Source organism: Psammomys obesus, unplaced genomic scaffold, assembly GCF_907164565.1.
Source record: "Psammomys obesus unplaced genomic scaffold, mPsaObe1.curated_primary_1811, whole genome shotgun sequence".
Classification (NCBI taxonomy): domain Eukaryota; kingdom Metazoa; phylum Chordata; class Mammalia; order Rodentia; family Muridae; genus Psammomys; species Psammomys obesus.
Genome location: NW_026590062.1, coordinates 6,861,415 through 6,883,912, shown reverse-complemented (window position 1 = coordinate 6,883,912; position 22,498 = coordinate 6,861,415). Strand labels below are relative to the sequence as shown.

Sequence of the window (22,498 nt, the reverse complement as noted above, 5' to 3'; positions counted from 1 at the left end):
AAGCTCTCCGCTCAGCTAGAGACCAGTGGGTAGAGCTTGTCATTCCACACCTCCCTCTGGATGGTCTGGAGCTAAGGGAAGAGAAGCCATTGGCCAACGGACCAGCCAGGGACAGAGGTAGAAGCCACCAGCCAAGGGAGCAGCTGGGGGCAGAGGTTAGATAGGAAGCCCTCAAACCCCAGCCATCACCACGCGTCATTTAATAAGTAGCAGGCGCTAGATGTCTGTGGTGCCAAGAACGATACCCCACTTCTCCAAGGTGCTATTATCTTCATGATCCTTATTACAATCACATCATCAATGTACCCATGTGTGTGCACTTTGAATCTGAAATGCTCTCACACGCTCATGGTTTGAAGGCCCGCTCAGTCTCTGGCTTGTGGTGCCATTTTAAAGGCTATGGAATCTTTAAGAGCTGGGACCCAGCTGGAGGAAGTAGGTTACCAGGGTGGGCTATTAAAGGGTGGCCCCTCCCCACTTCCTGTTACCTTTCTCTGCTCCCTGGATGCCTCCACTGAGGGAGCAGTCTTGCAGCTCAGTCTCCTGACCCTGTGCATAGGGCAAGCATACCGTCCATGATGGACTGAAAACATCTGAAATGGAGATGGAGCTTTCCTCCCTCACACTGTGGAATGAGGAAACAAAAATAATCCATCCAAAGCTACAGGCTACACACTCACACAAAGCTAGCTAGCTGCAAAAATCGCTATTGCCTTTTTGTATCGAATGTCCTTTTATTCTTTCATTTCTTTCTTTTCCTTCCTTCCTTCCTTCCTTCCTTCCTTCCTTCCTTCCTTCCCTCCTTCCTTCTTTCCTTCCTTATGGTACTGGAAATAACTGAACCTTGTGAATGTTACATTCCTAGCTCCTGTTCTTTTTTCTCTCCATTTTGTATTTTTTGAGGGAAGGTTTCACTAAGTTTCCTAGGTTGGCTTTGGCCTTGTTCAGAGACCAAGCGGGGCTGGGGTGATGTGTGTGTCGAGCTCAGGGGACAACTTAGAAGACCTGGTTCTTCTACCCTGTGAGCTGCAGGGCTGGAACTCAGCTTGTCAAGCTTGGTGGCAGGCATCTCTACCCACTGAGCCATCTGACCGGCCCAGAGATTCCTAATTTTTATCCCCGTCTTTAAAAAATGTAAGTATCACGGCAATGTTATAAATGAAGAAACTATAATAAATGGGAAGGACGGGAAAAATGTGCCATGGGTGCACTGTTCCTTAGAAACCACAAGACGTCACTGGGGGCACGTGACCCTTTATGCTTTTTCTTTTCCCTAAACTAGATGAAGGGATCTCTGACCCTAGTAGTATATGGTGGAACAAAAGTGGAAGAGTATGGATCATCTCTCCACACACAGAAAAAAAGCCATCCGGATCATCTTTATTTCTCAGATTCACAGGTGGTACTCCCATATGCTCTGTTAGAAATAAACTCACATTGAGCTACTTCCTGGTTTGTGTGTGTATTTAGGCCAGAAATCACCATCAGGAGTCATCCCCGAGAAGACTATCTACCTCCTTTGAGACAGTGTCTCTCACTGGCCTGGAGCTCACAATTTTCTCTAGGCTGCTTGGCCTGGGATCCCTGGGACCCTCCCACCTCTGTCCCCTAACACTTGGATTGCCTGCACACCTGTCAATTTGCCATGGATTCTGCATCTCAAACTCAGGCAATCACACTACCTGATGGGCCAACCTCCCCTCCTCACCCCTGAGCATCTCCTTGCTTGTTTGACAACCACCACGATCCTGGTGAGCATTTATACCTATTTTGGCACAAAGCCCCCACATCACACCTGTAGTTCTCTCTGGTTGGCTGTATTATGTAGAGTTATTATTATTATTTTTTTTAATCTGGTCTGTATTGTCAACAACCGCCGAGTTATCTCCTCAGCAGTAAGACAAAATACTCCTGAAGTGATGACAGATGTCACACACATGAATCCAGCATCTTGGAGATGTGAGGGAGCAGTGACCAGAAACAAGCGAGATCCTCAGCCAGGCAGAGTCCTCAGCTGGCCACGTGACTGTTTATATGCAAACATATACAAGAGGATGTTAATCTAATGGCCCTAATGACGAAGGACATTTATAGCGCCTTCCTTCACAGAAGTCCTGCGTGGCGCACAATTAAAGGCAGCCACAGACAAAAAAAAAAAAAAAAAAAAAATTCCTTTCAGCTGAGATTCATAAAAGGAAAGCAATCCAGCCTTTCTAAGCACCAAAGGAAGCCAAAGTCACTGGATGGTGTGTGTCACAGGGGGAGGCTATAAAATATCATGGCTCAGACCCCCCAATTCTTGCATGTTATATTTAGGACACTCAAACTGGTCTGAAGAAAGAAAACAAACGAAAAAGACACAAGCCCCCAAGCTACAGAAAACAAAAACAAAAGCAAGCCGCAATCTCATCCAAGAACCAAGTGAACCATCTCCATGCAAGGCTGTAGGAGGCCGTGGCCCTGTTTGCCTGTCTGTCAGATCTGGTAGTTTGGTGTGACTGGATTTGAAAGCCCAAGAAACAGAGGAGATTTGGGGTTGACATAAATAATCTCTGGACGAACCCCTGTTGCTTATTGGATTTAAGCGCTGCAAATGAGGACCCTGAGATGTCACTGCTTCCTGGTCCCAAGTCCATCTCACAGGACTGAGACATCTCCTCAGGACTCTGGAACCTGGGGAAGGGACTGATGACATGTTCCAAATGAGATGTTTTAAAATCTCCTCCCAAGAGGATACAAGCTGAGCCACTCCATCAGTGTTTACAAACCATGTTCCTCTTCCCAGCATGCCTGGCAAGGTTTCCTGATGACCTAAAAGCCAAAGGAACCATGGGTCCTTTTTCCGTGGGTATCCACAAGAGTAGAAATTATCAAGGCAGCATCCAAGATGGTGCCCTGGCCACTCTTCTCTGACCATCACTGGCACACAACAGGGAATTGAGACATACTGAATGAACCAGCTGAATGAATGAAGGAACAGTGGCCAGGCCTGCAGCAATCCCCAGTGCAGCAAACACAGCCACTGTAAAGCCATGCTGTGGCTTCTCAAATGCCATGCTACTGTCCAGAGCCTTGGAGGGCTTGTAATCACTTGGCATCGTATGTCCCTTTTCCTAGCCCTCTCCCTCCTTCCTTGCTCCCTACTGGTCTTCTTGTCTTAGGGCCTTCAGGCTTTTGGGCCCCCCACCTCAGCTACAGCCTCTCTGCCTGTCTGTTGATGACTGCCTCCCCTTCAGTCAATCTTAACTCAATGCTACTTTTTATAAGAATGGCCCCCAGGGTGTTCTAGGCCCTGGAGAGGCCGACTGCTACCTCAGGTGACAAAAGAGGACTTTACAGATGTGTAGGTGGTTCTAGCTGATCTGGGTGGGCCCTAAATGTAACTGTCCCATCACATGGGAAGTCAGCTGACCAAAGCAGCTGACATAATCATCAAAACAAGGTGCCCTGTTGTTTCAGGCCTTGAGATGGAGGAAGAAGCCAGAAGCCATGGAAGAAAAGGCAATAACCTGGGCCCCATCATCCAGGCTCTATTTCTCTGTCAGCCTAGTGAGCACCACTCAGGCCTTCATAACTGTGAGGGAGCCAGGGTGTGATGTCTGGCACCACAGAGTCATGGAAGGGAACACAGCAGCTTCCAGGAATCTGCACCTGAGAGGCCTTTCTCCCTCAGTGGATCTGTGAGGTCCAGACAGACCATTCCCAGAAAGCTACTGCTCCAAGCTCTTCCTAGCTGCATCCCATTCCCAGAGATCCCAAGTATTTTGCTAAAGTTGGGAAGAACACCTGCTTCAGCCCACTCATCCCACAGATGCAGAAACTGAGGCTCGGGCCTGCAGCTGGGCAGAAGGATGGGGGGTGTTGTCAATCAAATCCTTCCATATTGGTTGGCCCTTTGATGCTGTTTGGAGTTTTCAGCATGAGAAATTGTGCAGGCTGTCGACTGCCCTGCAGTAATTCTATAATGACCCAATCGTGAAATAATTTAGCCATCCAGATTTGAATTGTCTGCGGCTATCGTGACTGTATAACTAGCTAGTTATTGTTCATTTCCCGAGAGCCAACCATATGGCTTTACAAGGAGGCGAAGCTCAGAAATACTCGTTATCTCTGATGATAATTACTAAGCAATTGCTAGAACACACCATTGTGGATTTATCTAGAATATGCCAGATAATTATCTGGTCTTATGCATCCTGTAAAAATAAAACCAAGGTCCCCAGAATTGTTCTAGTCAGTTGGCTAGCTTCCAACAATCAACCTCTAACAGTCAACCATGTGAATGCAAATGATTGATCCAATTACTCAGCTATCTGGTTGCAAGTAGATCATTCAGATGGGCACACTTTAGGCCCAACAAGTAGATGGAGCTAAATGGGGGACACACTGAGCTCTCCCCATGATAAGTAGGTAACAACGCAATAACTGGGGAATAAGTGCTCCTTCTTCAGGGCTCGTCTGGCATCCTCACACAAGATACCAGATACTTCAGTGACAAATTATACATCCCAAAGCTGCCAGAGTTTTTTATTATTATTATTATTATTATTATTATTATTATTATTATTATTATTATTGTGGTGCCAGAAAAAGGCTGGGTGCTTTGTGAAATCTGTGGGTTGTTTTGGCACGTGGGGAGGGGGTTCAGAGTTCTGTCACAGAATGGAAGGCTGCAGCACAGCTGGGCTTGAGGGATGAACAGTACATATTCATAATGGCCACTCATTTTCTGAGGCTGCTAATAGGGTCTGTATGATGTGCACTGAGCCCCTCTTTGGGAAGCAGTGGGATGACAGAAAGAATGGGTCCCCCAGACTTGTATATTGCAAGTGCGGGGCTCTTGACTTCTGGGAGAGGAGAAGTTGCTTCCTGATGAGCGAGAAGCACAGACTGCAGAAGGGGGGGTCACTGAAGAGGGCTGTAAAAATGACCATCTACGACCATCCCTACAGAGTCTGCCATTTAGAGAGCATCTTTCTCCATAACTTGAATCCAGTTGACCACATGAGATGCTCTGGCTAATGGATGTCAGCCACTGCGTGACCAGAGGAAGTGTAAAAAGAGCCTGCACATTTAACCTTTGACCCCTTGCTAGGAGAGACCTAGCTGGAGGCTATGTGAAGCTGACAGGATAACCAGCAGCAGGTGGGTAAAGAAAGGCATCTACAAGTGACCAGGTCCCCAGCATTGCCAGCTGACCACAGCCACACAGTGGAGTCCAGCCACAGTAAAGGACTCAATCTAGAGCTGTCTCCAGAGGAACAGAGGGAAGCCATTGAGCTACCATGTAGTTCTTCACTCAGTATCAGGCATCCATAGCCGCATCACAAAAGCCTGCTCCCTGAATTGATGACTTAAGAGCCACTTCTGTCTTAGGTAGACATGAGAGCTGGTTTAAGGAGAGCTGTCAGCCTCTATCACAATCCCCAAGTTTCAGAGGTCCTGGTCATCCCACCATTTGCATAATCAATGATGACATGATAATTCTCCACCAACGTCTAACAAACAGACTCAAGGGAACAGACTGAACATACACCACCTTTGTCCAGCATGCGGTCCCTGCTCCAACACCTTCCACGATGGAGGACAAAGCCATCCAAGACGCTACTGCTTGACTTGTGTCCTGGAATATACATGCATACACGGAAGCTAGGCGGCAACCTTGGCTGTCATTTCCCAGGCACCTTGTTCTTGTGAGGCAGGATCTCTGGGATTTGGGGCTCCTTGAGTTTGGATTATAAGCATGCATCACCACACTTAGCTATTTTTTTTTTTAATCTACATCCTGGAATCAGACTTAGATATTGACTGACCTATCTCTTCACCTTGTGTGTGTGTTCACATGTTTGTAGGTGCTCATGTCTATGATTTTAAATGTGTGTGAAGGCCAAGGTTTTACTTCAGGTATCATCAGCCATTTTCTTAAAGCTGATCTCTATTAACTATCCTCCCCCCACCCTGCCCCAACCTCCTGCAGCTCACGAATGCAGGATACTCAGAACAGTGGCAGTAACAGCTCCACAAACACTCTAAAACATCAAGAGCCACAATCATAGTCAGTAGCATCTCAGATTAAACTATGGGGAAGATCTGGCCCACCACCTGGGTTCATAAATAAAGTTTTATTGCAACACTGTCATGCACATTCATCCATATATCGTCTCTGGCTGTTGTTGTGTGACAGTGGCAGAACCAACTTCCTAAGGCAGAAACTGTAAGGCCTGAGAGGCTGATTCACATATCCCAATGGGCATGTTACACAAGCAGGCTATGTCTAAAGCAATCCACTCATTTTACATAAGGAGACACAAGCGTCAGAAATGCACCCATGCAGGGTAGAGTCAGGCCTGGCTCCCTATGATTGTGAGTGGGCCATGAAGACCTGAAGATACCACTAACATGAACAAAGCCCAGAGAAGCCCCCATCTGAGTGGAAGGGACTGACCTGGTGATGATGGCCAGGTGGGGTGGGCTCATGCAGGCTCCCATAAAGAGCACCACGTTCTCGTGCCTTGTCTGCCTGTAAGCCATCACTTCCCGCTTGAAGGCCTTGAGCTGGTCCTCATTGTCCCTCTCAATGTCAATCAACCGGATGGCCACCTCACCATGCCAGCGTCCGTGGTAGACCTGCCCGAAGCGCCCCTTCCCGATGAGCTCGCCGACCTCCAGCTGCTCAAAGGGGATGTCCCACTCCTGAAGGAAGATGCTGGTCTGGCTGGCCTTTCGAGGGAAGCTCCGGGCTGAGAGCAGCGACAGGTTCATCTCCTCAAATTCATCCTCAGACTCCTCTGCTTCATCGTGGCCCTCTTCATTCTGTGGCCAGAAAGGAGAGAGGTCAGTGCCATGGCCACCCCGGCTCCATCCTCCCTAGGGATCTGTTGGGTACTCTGTGTGCTGTGGAGAGCAGGACATACTTCCATATTTCCATATGTAGACACAGCTGTTTCCCCAGCTGTCTGTGAATTAGCATCAAACCACAGTGAAGGACTTACCGGAGGGACAAGGTGGCCCACAGCCTTGTGCTAAGAGAGGAGAAAAGCTGAGGGGACCAACCATTCTAGTTTGGCTGGACTTTCCACATTGAAAGCAGCATGTCCCAAGACACCTGTCAATCCTGGGCAAACTGGGATCTTGGTCACTCCAAGAGGTCTTCACTTTGGATCACAGCCAAGCAGGACAGTTTAGATTCAGGTTTCTGAATCTCTGCAATCCAGTCTACCATATTGGTTTTGACTCGCCTGACAGTCTGTGTATGACAGGAACAGCAGGCTAAAAGATGGATGTGCTGCTGTGTCTACATGGGACATGGGACAACCATCAACATGGGCTGTCTGTCAGCTTCATCCGGGAAATTTGGAATTGATTCAGAGATTGGCAGAGTTCACAATTCCAAGCTGTGTGTCTTCCAAGATGTCCTGATCTCCACAGCACACATGTCTCCAGGTAGCTGGGAGACAGGAGAGCAGACAGCCCCAATGATGAACCGGACATTCAGAGCCGGTGAGCTGGCCTCTGGCCTGTGCGATCTTGGGAAAATTGGTCTGTCCCTCTGAGCTTTCCTTATCTCACTATGAAGTGGAAGATAAAAATTTTCCCCAGGGGGTGGTGTGAGGTTTTAAATGAGATGATGAGACCTGACGTTCCCAGCACCAGCCTGGCTACCTGCATCAAACATCCCCTGGGATGCTGGAGCAAAATGCAGATTCTCAGGCCCCCACCTAGATCTACTGGGTCAAAACATCCACGGGTCTGCAGCAAGACCTGCATTTTAGCCATCTGAGTCTTGGGGTTGTGATCAATCAAGGAAGAATGCCTAGGCGTTGCTGGTGTCTATGCTTGGGGATGTCTTGTCTATTGGATTCTTTTCTAACATGGCGGGGGAGGGGAGCAGATGTCAGACGCAGTGGGCAGTCCAGAGACCCTGGAAAGATGACTTCAGAAAGTGCCCTCTTCAGTGAACCCCAAGTCTATGTATGAGCTGGCTCTCCATGACACGGAGGGTGATCAAGCCAGGAAGCTTCGGCTACAATTTCAGAAGGGGATGTGGCCCTCTTTCCTGGAGCCCTGCTTCCAGCCCTTTCAGCTCAGAGCACGAGATGACAGGCCCAATGGCCTTTCCCCGGGCTGTTTCTTTACTTCCTCAGCAGTCTGCACAGATGGAAGAAAGCCCAGAACCTCCTCACTGTGCTGCCAAGCCAGCATCCTTGGGGTTCCCACCTGCTCCTGTAAGTTATTTTGAAGGCAGTGGGGCACATCCCCCCTCACGGTTCCCCCAGCCCTGAGCTAATTTTTTACCTAACAATGCAAATCCCAGGCCAATTCCCATCCAACTGGCTCTGCCGGGATGCACACAGCAGAACGGCCCATTAGGCTCAGCGCCTGGAGGGGCTATGGCCCTTAATTGTCCTAGAGTGAGAGCATCCATCAAACAGCCACCGTACCCTGTCTCTCCACCCCCAGCCCTCTGCAGCATCCAAGGCATGAGGAGGTTTTGCCAGTCTCTAGCAAAAGCCACTTTCCGAACTCCAATTCTCACCTCGGAGGTTGGTTCCACTTCAATTTGAAGTAACGGATTTCCTTCCAAGCTGTAAATAAGAGGGGGGGAAAAACACTTGTCATCCTTAGAACCAAGTATTGAGGTGAACCATGCTCAGGAGTCCAAGATGGTATGGGGTGTCCCCAAAACCTTCACCTCCCGTGTCATTTCAACACTTGCATTCCAAACGATCCACAGCTGAGCGCAGAAAGAGCTCACGCAACCATTATTTTAAAAGAAGTTCTGGTTTGCTCGGGGCTTGCTTCCCTTTTTGCTTCATCCTTAACTGGTATAGCAGCCTCCTTTTAAATAGGGAAAATGCCACAGGTAAGCAAATCCTCAGAGGTCCAAATGTACGTTGGGAAAGAATAAATCACGTTTCTAAACTTGAGGGTCAGAGTCTGCTAGGTGGGTCTTTAAAAAAAGATTTAGTTTAACTTTTAATTGTGTGTCTCTGTGTGGATGTGCACAAACGTGTGATACCTGTCAAAGCCAGAGAGCAATTGGAGTTTCATGGGGTTAGAGGCCACCTGTTATGGCTGCTTAAAAAAAACAAACAGAAAAAAAAAAAAAAAAACTTGGCATACACTAGAGTTATCTGGGAAGGGGAGCCTCAGCTGAGAAATGCCTCCATCAGATTTTCCTACCGGCAAGTCCGTGGGGCATTTTCTTGATTAATGATAGATGTGGGATGGCCCAGCCCACTGTGCATGGTGCCATCCCCTGGGCAGGTGGTCCTGCGTTGAATAATAAAGAAAACAGAGCAAGCCACGGGGAGCAAGCCAATAAAGCAGCACCGTCCATGGCCTCTGCATCAGCTCCTGCCTCCAGATTCCTGCCTTGAGTTCCTGCCCTGACTTCCCTCAGTGACAGAGTGTGACCTGAGAGTTCCTCCTTGATCATCAAGTTTATCACAATAGAAATAAGACTTAACACGCTACAGAACACTGGTGCTGGGCACCAGTCTCAGGGGCCCTGCAAGAGCTTGGCAAGTGCTCTTGGCTACTGAGGGAGCTCTTCAGCCCCACCCCTCCACAAGGATTTTTAATATCAATACATATTTGTTTATTTTTAATTCATTCATTCCTTCATTTATCTGGAATTCTGCACCAGGCGTGTCTTTAAAAGGAGGCTCTGGAGTTGGAGACAGCACAGCTCCTGATACAAAGCTAAGTCTTTTTACTGCTGAATGGAGCAGGGGTGCAGGGCGGGGGAGGGGCTGAAAGCAACAAGCTCCAGCAGCTACCACTGACCTGAACAAACGGAGTGTTGTGGAATTCCCAGAAAGGAGATTCGCTGAGCACATGGGGAAGGTCATGGTTGTCCTGGTCTGATGGAATGGCCTCCTGTAGGTTTGTATGTTAATCACTAAGGAGTGGGACTATTTGAAAGGGTTAGGAGGTGGGGCTTTGTTGGAGGAAGTGTGTCACTGAGGATGTGTGTGCTCAGGTTTCAAACGCCCATGCCAATCCCAGGCTGTCTATCCATCTGCCTGCCTATCTGTGTGTCTGTCTGTCTCTGTCTCTCTGCCTGCAGATCTGAATGTAGCTCTCAGCTACTTCTCCAGCACGATGCTGCCATGCTTCACGCCATGATGGTAATGGACTAACCCTCTGAAACTGTAAGGAAGCCCCTGATTAAATCGATTAAATGCTTTGATGAGAGTTGCCTTGGTAATGGTGTCTCTTCACAGCAATAAGATAGTGACTAAGACAGTCGTGTTGTAATTCAGCTTGACCTATGTCACGGAATCAAGACCCATGGAAGGAAAACAAGAGCTTTTCTGGGTGGGAAGTCACAAGTGTGAATGTGTGTCATGTGTGCAAAGCTCAAAAGCCGTGGCTGTATTCTGTATAAAAAGCTATGTTCGTGTGTGGGCAGCGCAAGGGATGACGGGGCGTGTTGTCTGTAGGGTCTGACTTGAGTTTTGTGGACACCCTAAGGGTATTGGGGACACACTGTGTGTTGATGGTATAATCGTCTGTGTACCAAGAGTGTGAGGGCACCATCGAATGCATAGTTTTGTGATGGGGATGTGGGATACAGCAAGTTTATAGAGGTGCTTTGAAGAAGCTTTCTACACTTCATGATGTGTTTATGGAGCGCTGTGGTGACAGAGAAGGTTGGCTGCTGACAGCACACAAAACTCAGAACAAGTAGGACAAAGCCATCACCAGAGAAACCATGTCCCCTTCAAATTTCTCTGACAGAAGTTTAGCCAACTCCATGTTCCCATCCTATCGTGGGGGGAGTTTCCCCCTCAGATCTCAGGGAACTGCAGGCTCTGCTGACTGAGTCAATCTATATCCGTGCAAGAGCTAAACAGGAGAGGAAGGACCAGTGTGGGTGACACGTGTTAACCCACTATATATGGTATAGTCCTAGGAGGTAGGGCAGAAGTCTGTGGGGACACAGGAGTCCTTTCCTTGCCTAGCCATCCAGGGACAGCCCACTCCCTTCTGTTTCAAGGTGGGACTCCAGCTGCTCGGCTATTCAAAGACATCCCCCTGCAGTCTTCCCGCCCATCACTCCTCACACATTCAAGCATATCACAGGTAGTCCCCCACACCACTGCAGTGACTCTCACTGTCCTTAATAACTTGGAGTTCATCTTGTACCAACTGTGGGGCCGGTTTGTTAGCAGCAGAGGAATGACCTAGAGATCTAGGTCAGCAGAGTCCCTGCTGACAAGACACTGCTCCTCTGATTTTAGAGATGTCGGCTCTTCACAGAGTCCTAATGGAGGTCAAGTGGGATGGCACCATTAGGGAGGCAAGAAGAAAGAGCAGGCAGGCAGAAATGAGAGTTGGAAACTCCTCACATCTCAGCATGCCCCAGACTTTGGGCACAAGCACAGAAGCCAAAAGCGAAGGAGGGTGACCTCTCTGGTTGTCTAAGCAATGAGTGATGGATGCACCAAGACATTTACAGCCACCTTGTTTACAGGAGGGAATCTAAATTTCACATCAGTTTGTCACCCTGTAGTCTTTAAGATACTGCTCTAAGAGGTACCCCTGAGTCCCTTGGGTAAATCAGTGTCACCACATTAAAGATAAAACAGGATCATAATGATTCTAACTGCCTTCGTCATGAATCACAAACATATGAATAGGATGAGAGGGCACACTAGAGCATTCTAGCAGAATGAAACTCCAAGCGTGGAGTTTCCCTTTCTTTTTCACAGAATACTCTAAATTCTTCCAAATTAACTTCTCCTCATTTTATAGTGATATAAATAACAGAGGCTAGCAGGCCCTTTCTGCAAAGGGCCAGAGTCATTTTTTTTTTTAACGTTTGTGGGCCATATGCTTCCTTACCACCCCTTAACCCTCCTGCTGTACAGAGAAGGCAGCCAGCCTCGGCCCTGTAAACACATGAGCATGGCAGTGTTTCAATAAAACTTTACTTATAAAAACAAGTGACAGATGGGATTTGTCTGACAGGCTAGGGTTTGTTGATCCTGTGTGAAAACCAAATAGTTCCTTAATCTTTTTTTTTTTTTCTCTCACCCTGACCTCCTCTCTCCCTTCAAGACTAGGTATTAAATCTGGAGCCTTCCAACTGAAGTAGATCCTCAGCCCTTTTCAGATGTTTGGCTTCTGAGATAGGCACTCTCACTAAGTTGCCCAAGATGGCTTTAAACTTGTAATTCCTTTGCTTGGACCTCCCAAGTACCTAGGATGACAGGCAGGTACTACCAGGCCCAGCTGAAATGATCGTTTCTAAAAGGGAGACCATGATATACACTAAAGTCTAGCTGTTGCCTAGGACAGTGGTCTGGAACCATGAAGCGGCCACTGTGGGGTAATGGTGTAACTTCTAGAAACTGTAGGTGCCCCACAGGGCCGGAGCCACAGAAAGAGCTGGCTCAAGGACGCTCACACTGCTTGTCATCACTTCTCTCTCAGCTCAAGGTGCCAGGCCCCTTGTATGCGCCCCATGTTTTTCAGTCCCCAACTCCCACCCTTCAGGCTTAAGGAAAAGTGACAGCAGAAGAACCAAGAAACCTGAAGGTACCAAAGCTTTCGGTAAAGGATGAAGTCGCTTACATTGTATTCGAGGTGACGGGATGCAGGATGACTTGGGGCGCCCGGGTGGGTGTCTCCGGTACAGGCACCACATCTGCGAGGCAGAGATTACATTCTTAGAGATAAGACCTAGAACTCATGACCCTCAGCTCCCAAGAGGAAGCACAGCCAGCAACCCTGCCCTGTGCCATGGCTTCCAACGTTGGCCAGCATTCTTTCCCCCTGCTTCACCCGCCTGGGCTTTGCCTACTGAGATGGTCCAGCAATCTAGAGATCCTGAGCACACATCCTCACTGCAAAGGGAGCCAGACAGAGTACCAAACATCCACTGCCCGTCCCTGAATCCTCCTCACTCCTGAGTTCCCTTTGGGTCAAGGGGGCCACTCAGTTCACATCTCCAAAGGCCAACTCCAGTCCCTTTGACTAGGTAACCCTCTGGGCCTCCACTGTGCTGGGTACATTCTAGGGTCTCATGGTGCTCTTGGGATCTCCCACCCTTAGATTCTCCTCTTCCATGTCCATTGTTATCCTGGAGTATGGAGACCCCACTAGTCTCCTCTCCGCTCTTGACCTTTCTCTACCAGCCCTCGCAATCCCCAATCCTCCGACGGCCAATTGCCAGCACACTCACCTGGGAAGATGAACTGTTGCTTATATTTGTAGTAGTGGGAAGCTTGAAAAAAGCAGAGAACAGCAGCGTGAGCATCACCCAGGTACTGGCCAAGCCTCATTCCCATCACCACTACACAGCCATTTCCTGACAACCCCAAGACTGTCTACACTACAGCAGACACCCTGAATTATAATGGAGTAGGACCATGTGGGATGCAAACATTTGACATCTCACACTATAAAATCTGGCCACGCCCTCTCAAAGGCACAGTGACACACACACACACACACACACACACACACACACACACACACACACACCATGAAGACATAATCCAAAATAATCTTTGCTTCTATAGATCCTTTATGCAAATTTTCAGCATCAAACTTTGTATGGCTTTTGTTTTTCTTTTCACTGTGATAAAGTGACAATAAATGTCATGACTCCTGGCAGCACTAACAGATCCCTTTATAGTCTGGAGGCTGGATGAGTCTTAAAGGGCCACAGACATGCTGTATGATTTGGATTCCCTGGAGAATCCAATCCAATGTCTTTCAGGAGGCAGTTCTGTCTTCTCCAGCGAGCATGTTCAATAGAGAGTCTAGCTCTCTTCTTGCCCCCCGCCCCAGCAAGTGTCTCCTATATAATGTCACTTCCTGCTGACCTTCCTGCCTGCCCCTTATGGGATGGAATTCAGCATAATCCAGAATAATCTGTGCCCCTGAAAATCTGCGATTTAATCCCAGCCACCAAGATCCTTCTGTCTCAGCAGGTACAGACGTGGAGATTACTCCTAGCACCGTACCCCAAAAGAGCAAGTGGCAAATTAGAAACCTTTGCCATTGCTGTGTAGACCAGAGGCAAAGAAAGTTTTCAAGGGAATCAGCAAGTGAGGGCCAGGGTTAGGTTGTGCATATCTTTTCCCCTTTTATTTCACTCTTTCAGAGAGCAGGATTTTCCCCCACCAAGACATTTCCTGGACCCTATCTCTTCCTTCAGAGTTAGGGACTGCTGATGGCCACCTGAAGGACCCAGGTCTGATCCTGGAGCCTAGAAGCACTGAGTGTTTTCTCTGTTTATGTTCCTCATAAAACCCATGCAAACTTTTCCCTGTTCCAGTGTCCACAGGCAAAATGTATACAATACTAGTCCTGGGCCCAGGATTCTGGAACCATCACTCTAAATTCTGGAACATCAGAATTTACAGGAGTAAATTCTGAGTAAGGACATCTGGCAGGTTTAACTGATCTAGGACAGAAAATTTCTTTAACAAACTCTGCCTGTACCAACCACATGTACGTTTTTTTTTTTTCCTTGCTGTGAGTCTTTAAACAGCACATTAGAACCATTTACACAGCATTCACCCAGTGCTCAGCGCTTCACGTTACCCAAAGATAGTTTAGCATATGGGCGGATATGTGGAGACCATGTGCATGTTACACAAGGGCGTGAGCATCCTTGGACTGTGATATTCATGAGCCCTGGATCCACAGGATGAATGCATTAGCAAGTGATGAAAAATGGACTCTCAGCTCTCTTAACTAACAGACAAGAATGATTTAGAACCAAGAGACGGCCATATAGCTTCAAGCGCGAGACTGTTAGTGGGGGCCTGTGCAGATGAAACGCCCCCCTTGAGGCTGGCATTGATTTACAAGCTCCTGCAGGACAGAGAGTAAATCCCAGTGCCTCAGGATCCCTAGTGCCCACACAGCAGGTAGGAAACATATGTTGATGACTGACTGCAATCGCCTCTTTTTTTTTTTTTTTTTTTTTTTTTTTTTTATCAAAGATTAAAGACCGTAAGTTCTTGGCTTAGCCCACTTCCTAGTCTGAGATAGCCTTGGAATGCCAGTGGGGTTGTTTTGATTCCAGAACATAGGTACACAGACTGGGAAATAATTTGTTCCAGGTCACAAAGTACAGCTGTCCAACAAAAGGCAGCTCACAAATCCAGGAGCCTTGTTGGCTACACCAACCAATACAAATCTCATACACAGCCACCTTGTCAACAAAAGGCTAAAATTACAAAATGAGAAACTTCTGCATCTCAGCCCTCCCCAGCTCTGACTGCACCGAGAGACTCTTAACCCACAGTGAAGGTGGGATGCTGGTCAGGTTCTTTCAAGAAGTGAGAGGACCACGTGTTCAAGACCAGCCAGAAGAACATAGCAAGATCTTGGTTTCTGCTCCTTAATAAATGTTGCTCGTGTCCTAATTTTGGAGAATCATGACTAAATGGCCTTGTATGGCCAAAGGGCCTTTGAAGATAAATTTATATAGGTTTTTGATACAGGGGCTAGCCTGGGCTATATGAATGACCTCATTGTGATTCTATAGGTGATTGTAAGAGTGAAGTCAGGGGTCAAAGAGAGTCGGTCAAGACAGGTGATGAGAGAGGCCCAAGTAGAATGATAAATGGGTGTAAACACAGGAAGATGGGCAGCTGTCAGAAGCTGGGAAAACAAAAGGAAACAAACAAAAACAAGAAAATGGCCCCAAACCATAGCAACCAGGATAACCTGGGCTTACTAAGACATTAAGTTTTGTCCCTGCTCTGGGCTTCTAACCTGAGAAACAAAAGGTAACTTTGTGCTATTTAAGCTGTTCAGTTTGTAATCATTTGTTATAATGGTATTAGAACTCTAAAACAGAGATATAGCAGGTTGTTCATGATTCTACATTTAATGTCTGGTACACAGTTGATGCTCACTGGGTGCTTGCTAATGAAATCTATAGACTGATGCCCTCTGAAGGTCAAGAAGACAATTTGACCTAGGAAGTACACAGGATTTAAGTCATTACTTCATTCATTTAGTCACTTAACAAACATTGCACTATCCCATAAGTACTCTGTTTGCTCGTTTGGGGCATAAAATGTGTAATGCAGTCAAGTTTCCTGTTCTTATGGCATTGGTGTATGGGTGGAGAGGATAGACAGAGAGCAAGAAAAAAATGCCCATGGCCACGTAATGATGTGGCAGCAGGGTTCAAAGAGAGGATGTACTGAGATCGTGTGCAATCTCAGAAATCCTGCCAGCCCTTAGATGGTGACATGATGGTTATTACAGAGACTCAGAGCTGGTCAAAGTGCTGGCCACAAATGACCAGTGAGTATAGGACATCCATATCACCTCCGACACACACACACATACACACACTACATGCATACATGCACCTCACAATCACACCACACACACACACACACACACACACACACACAGAAAGAGAGAGAGAGAGAGAGAGAGAAGGAAGGAAAGACAGACAGAAAGAGAAAGAAATGAAAGAACTAAAAAGACAGAAGGTGGGAAAGAGTTTGATGAAATGCTGCCATCCAAACATGACGTTGCCCTGGCAACCATAAACACAGGACGGCCGTGGGTACTTGGACCAGATTGGGCCCCAACTCTCCCCCACAGGTAGAGGAGGTGCCCGTGAGCCCCTCCATTGGGCTCAGGAGGCTCTTCCTTTCCTGAGAAGCTGCTGCCTATGGTACCTGCTGGAGGAGGGCAGTATCTTTTTCTAATGGTGGGAAGAAGGGGTTCAGAGGGAAATAAGTTGGGATGCTAGAGTGTGATAGGGGTGGCTGTGCTAACCACACAGTCTATGTACCTATGAAACCAAAAACAGATAGGAAAAGAAATCTGGCTGTATCCACCAAAGATGGCTTTCTTTCTTGTCTCTCCTTTCCTAAGGCACCAGAACTTTATGTTTCCTGGAGTGGTGAGCATATGTGTAAGTGCATGAGTGAGTGTCTGCGTATGCTGTGTGCCGGGATGGTTCCGAAGGAAGAAGATACCTGGAAGCCGCACCTGAAAGTCCATGGGGACGCCATAGCCACTCAAAACAAAGCTGGGGCCCTAAGGCAGATTCAGCTGTGCTCAGGGACGCTCCCTGCTGACCTACACTGGGTTTGTCCACAGGGCAGGAAGGCTCAGGGAAGGATGGGAAGCACCGGTCAATCCAATGTGCCAGATGTGGCCACCAGCACCAGTCAGCACATGTCACACTTGGCTTATGTCACACTTGGCTTGCTAACACCTCATTCTCCTTGTGCTCTGGGCTCGCCAGGTGGGTTACCTCATGGCCCCGTTTGGACACCCCTGAATGCTCCGGATCAATCGGCTAGTGATACTGTTACATCCGACCATTAGCTTACATACTCAGAGAACCCAACATCTTACAGCCAGCCACACTCCAAGCTCCTTTCCTCATCTCCAGATGCTCAGAATCAAGAGTGTGGCCGGGAGCCAGATGCCTGCCACCTGGGAAGACCTGGAAGTTTGTATTTTGTTTTCCATTTCAGCATCACAATCCATCATTTGTACTCACCTACTCACACTCACTCCCCACCCTCCCTGGACTCTGCTAGTGGGGCACAGCAATAACAGTGGCTCTCCAGAAGCAGAGGTGGAGGATGGTGAGTTTGAGGCAAGGCTGGGCCACATACTGAGAGCTTGTCTCTAAATAAATAAATAAATAAATAAATAAATAAATAAATAAATAAATAAATCGAGCCAGAGTCTTCATGTGCTGGTGGTGTCAAATGGTGCAGCCACTCAGGGGAGAACCAGTCTTACGCTTTTCTTATGAAGTACATATGTGGGCAAGGGGTGGCACTCAGTCATACAGTGCCTGCTTCACGCACGAGGCCCTGGGTTCAGTCCCCAACGCTATAAACAAGAAAGCCAAAACCTATCTGCTCACTAGCAACAGCCATGAAGCGCCGGCCGACGTCACACTCGCAATGCAGAAACGCACGGAAATGATTCACAGTAAACAGAACGACGGTGTACCACTCGTTCTGCAAGTCGCTTGTTCTTACTGCTAAATGTCCTGGCACACTGGGAAATCTCTGCAGAGCGCCGAGTCCCTTCAAATGGCGGCAGAGCATCATTCCAGCGCATTCAGCCCTTCTCTTGACGGGCACGCGACATGATTTCAATTCTTCACTGTTGCAATGACTAATGTCCTTACACACAGATCCCGGTGTTCTTGGGTGAGAGTCAGAACAGAGATTCCTAGCAGTGACACTGCTGACTCCATTTGAAACGTCAACGGACAAACTAGCTTCCTCAGAAGCTAAGTCCAATAGTATTCGTGTGTGCAAGTGCCTGTGAGTGTGCATGTGTGCGTGCTTGGTGCGTGCACATGTATGTAGAAGCCAGAAGCTAGCCTGTAGGTGTCATCCCTCAGGATCTGTCCCCATTGTTTTATGAGACAGGGTGTCACTTCACCTAGACCTCAACAATTTGGCTAGGCTGGATGCCAGTGAGCCTCCGTGAGCCATCTGGCTCCACTTCTCCAGCGCTGGGATTCCAAGCATGTGTCACTATACCAGGACCCCGTGCTTGTACAGCGAGGACTTTCCCCACAGAACCGCCTCTCCAGCCCCTTCCCAGGTAGCATAGTGATGGAAACCTGCCTTAGGTAGCCTTCTTGGGCCCTATGGGCTTGTGTAGGCCCTGGAGGAGGCAGCAAGTCTTACTTAGCTCTGGCCCACTAGAAAGCATAAAAAGATCCAGTGTCTCTCACAAGTAGCTTTTCCACTATTCTCTCCAGGACTGGGATAAGAGACAGAGGTCAGAGGTCACAGAACTGGAGCAGGATAAACAGACATGAATCTTGAATCCAGGACCTCACACACTCCATTCTGAGAGCCATGTCGGGCACCTGGGTTGGGGCTTGAGAAGTAACCGTGCTCTCACATGTGTCCCTGAGATCCTGGGCACAGCAGCCTGCCACCCAATCTCAAACAATCTGTCTCACTGGACAACAGCCAACTCCACAGTAGGAGGCTCTACCTTGTGACTTAGCCAGGTAAAGACACTGGTTCGATGTTAAACAAAAGACACATCTCTAAGAGCCCCTGTGCCTCAGTTTCCTCATTTGTCAAGTAGAGTTGATGACTCCTACTTTACATTTCCTCTAATGATAAAATGTGGTATTGTATGACAATTGCCCCATGTATTGTGAACACATGTCTACACACCTCTCTTGACTCTATCTGATCACCAACCCATTGTTTTCAGGCAAGGGTTAGCCCCATCCTGGTTGGCTTTGGCCATGACCCAACTTCCTCCCTCCCACCTGTCTCCACAGCACAGAAGTACCTGGCAGGTTGAAGTTCTTTTTCTGTCTTGTGCACTGTGGGGAAGGGTGCAGGGGAGAAGGCGGCGTGGCGCTGGGAGGGAGAGGGGGTGCTGGTGAGGAGGGCGTGGAGGACGTCGTGGATGAAGGGTTGCTGCTGGAGTCTGGCTGGTAGGGGACAGGGATGTGGTCCTGTGGAAAGAAACACAGGGCAAGGGTCAGGGACAGGCGGGGAAGCAGAGACAGCAGACAGGATGAGCTGGGCAGGAAGGGGCTCCCAAGCCAGCTTGCTCAGCAATGGCTGCCCCTTCTGCAACTGTTAGATCCTTCCAGAGGCTAACCTAGTTCAGTGAGAGACCCTGTCTAAAAAAATAAGCTAGAAAGTGACAGAGGAAGACAAATGGTCAAGCTGTGACCTCCACAGGTATGTGGCCTCCAACACACACACACACACACACACACACACACACACACACACACACAGAGACAAACTACCTGAGCCAGTCAACTTAAGGAGGTTGTACCCGGATGCAGAGAGAAGTTTCTGGAGTCACGTTCCTGCTTGGTGCTTGAACTCCAGGCAGGAAAGGTTAGCACATAATGAAATCTGCAGAGGTGCCAGCCATGTACTCCGTGTCTCTTTGATCTGCAGGGGCCCCATGCCGAGATGCCCAGAGACTTGTCCCCACTCTGACACTTCTCCTCCCAAGTGTTTATTAAAGAATCAACAGCCTGACAGCTCCAGAGAGCGTGGGAGTGAGCCTTCAGCATCTTCCCCAGCATGCAGCTAGGGTCTGCGATGTCTGTCCTCTCCCCAGACCAGCTCTAAAGGAAGGGCAAAAGTGGACTCCTCAAGTGCATGTGCAGAATGGTCTTGTTAGGTGAATTTAAGAAAAGCAGGTCAGTGGGTTGAATGTGCCCTCCTGCAAGACATGTCACTCAGAAGCTTACACTCTAATCCCAGTTAGAACAAGGGTCATTGCAGATGTAACAAAGACAAAGAATTAAAGACAGACTGGGTCCTGACCCTACGGATGCATAGCCTCATGAGAGACAGAAAAGGGGAGATACTTAAAAAGAAGAGCATGAGAAGGCAGACACCGCGGTGATGCCACCAAACGTTAAGGGCTGCAGAAGCCACTGGAAGCTGGAAGAATCAGTGGGTCCTTCTTCCAAGCCTCGAGAGGGCACCTTTATAGCATAACAGTATGATTACTTCAACAGTGAGAAGTAATATTCTACTGTATAGATGTACCATAATGTGTGAACTTATCCCCCAGTCAGGAATATCTAAGTTGCTTCCTAGTTGGGGTTATTTTGTGTGGATGAGGATAAAGCTACTGTAAATATTTATAAAGAGGTTCGTGTGAACGTGGGTAGTTCTTTGGACTGGCTGCACTGTTTCACACCCTCATTCTACACTGAGCAGTTTTCTCTGTATCCTAGACAGTGCTTGGTGTCATCATTTCTTATTCTCTCGGGCATGAGATAATGGTGCATCGTGTTGCCTCAACAGTCAGCCATAGTAAGCACCTCTCCTGGGCTGCTCTGGAATTTTTGTTTGTTTGTTTGTTTGTTTGTTTTTATTAGAGTAGATATTTATTCAGTTTTGAAATTGGGTAGAATTTTTTTCTGTTTCCAGTTTTTTTTCTTTCATAAAAGCATTTTTGGTTATTTTAGTTACTTTGCCTTTTCATATTATCTTCAGAACAACAGTGTCTATGGCTAGAGAGATGGATCAGTGGTCAAGTGTGCACACTGCTCTCCTGGGAGACACAAGTTCAGTTCCCAGCACCACACCATAAGGCTCACAATGGCTGTAGCTCCTGCTCCAGGGAACCCAGTGCCCTCTTCTGGCCTCCTCAGGTACCTGCACTTATATGCACATATCCACCTCTACACAATTAAAATAATAAATCTTTAAAAACAAAGTCCCGGTGTCACTGGGGTCAGGGAGCCCACCTGACTTGAGGCCATCCTCCAAGCCTACTTTCAGAGAGCCCAGCTCCTTAAGGGTGACCTGCTATTGCATTTTTGCCTCTTGGCTATCCTTACAGCAGCTCACTGATGAGCTGGCTCTGTTCCTCGCAACAGCAATAAGCCAGCATGCCAGATCTTCCAAGCCCCTGATCACAGTAATAAGAGCCATCGTCTCTGCTGCCACTAAGGATGGTTGTTTTGATGCCCTGATATAGAGTACAAGGGTTGGAGACTGGTCCCTGAAAGAGCTGGTAGATACCATTGATATTGCTTGTCTGGCTTCTCTCCTCATCCTGTCTGTCTCTACCTCTCCCACCCCTCACCATCTCTTCCATTCCCTCTGTCTCCTTCCATCACTTCTGCTTCTATCTTTGTTTACTCTTTCTCATCATTTATTCCTTTCTCATTTCCATTTTCTTTCATCTTCTCTCTCTGCCTCTTCCTTCTACTCTCTCTCCTTCCTCCTCTGTTCATTCCAGTGCTCTGTTCCCCTTCCTCTTCCCTCACTCTCTTTTCTCCTCCCCGTCCTCCTTATTTTCTTTCCTTTTCCCCCTCCTCCCCTTACCCTTTTTCCTCCTCCTCCATTCCTGAGCATCTACTGTTGGACTAACTGCTTTACACATACTGCAATCCACTCCTCCCCAACACTGCCCCCATCACTCGTCCATTCTACAGAGGGGAAAACTAAGGCCAACAAACTTTGACTGGCCTCCTCACAAAGCCACAGCAAGTTGAGGAGCTGTGCTACAGACCCAGGATTTTTGACTCCCAAATCCACCTTCTGTCAACCTGCCAGGTGAGGAAGCAGGGCCACTGTGAAGTGGGATAGATCTGGCCAGACAGGGGATCCAACAAGAAATGAGAGCAGGAACCCCTCAAATCAAATTGGCTATGAAATCTGTTCACTAACCACATCACGCCTGACAGAAAGAACCTGCATGCAGCCAGTGAGACAAGAGGAGGAAAAAAAAATCCCAGTCTAACGAGAGAGCCTGTCCACCTCCATGGCAAAGCTGCTGTCTGTGCAGAGGCAAAGTCCTGTCCCTTTCCAAGAGCCCCTGCTGGCAGGCAAGCAGAACAATGTCACTATGGCTCATCTGTCTGATCCGTGGTTTTGTCCCATCTGACATCAGGAGGCTCCAGTGCTGGTTAAGCCAGACAGAAAGGTCTTGGAGTCACTTCTGGAGGAACATGCCAACTGAGGCCCTCAGCTGCCTCAGGGGTCCCTTTTAAGAGATCCTTTCCTTCCTT

The 22,498-nt window shown here is 48.0% G+C and overlaps 1 protein-coding gene across 1 annotated transcript in view; it reads right to left on the bottom strand.

Annotated features, from left to right (window-relative positions):
* Window positions 1-5,995: 5,995 nt before the first annotated feature.
* The window catches only part of Ksr2 (kinase suppressor of ras 2), a 287,352-nt gene continuing 270,849 nt past the window's right edge, over window positions 5,996-22,498 (bottom strand). The window contains exons 10-15 of the mRNA XM_055605953.1: window positions 19,291-19,459; window positions 13,196-13,237; window positions 12,586-12,658; window positions 8,537-8,585; window positions 6,446-6,813; window positions 5,996-6,029 (exon numbers count right to left, since the gene is read on the bottom strand). Coding sequence (XP_055461928.1) covers window positions 5,996-6,029; window positions 6,446-6,813; window positions 8,537-8,585; window positions 12,586-12,658; window positions 13,196-13,237; window positions 19,291-19,459 — 735 coding nt within the window. The remainder of the gene's footprint in view (window positions 6,030-6,445; window positions 6,814-8,536; window positions 8,586-12,585; window positions 12,659-13,195; window positions 13,238-19,290; window positions 19,460-22,498) is intronic.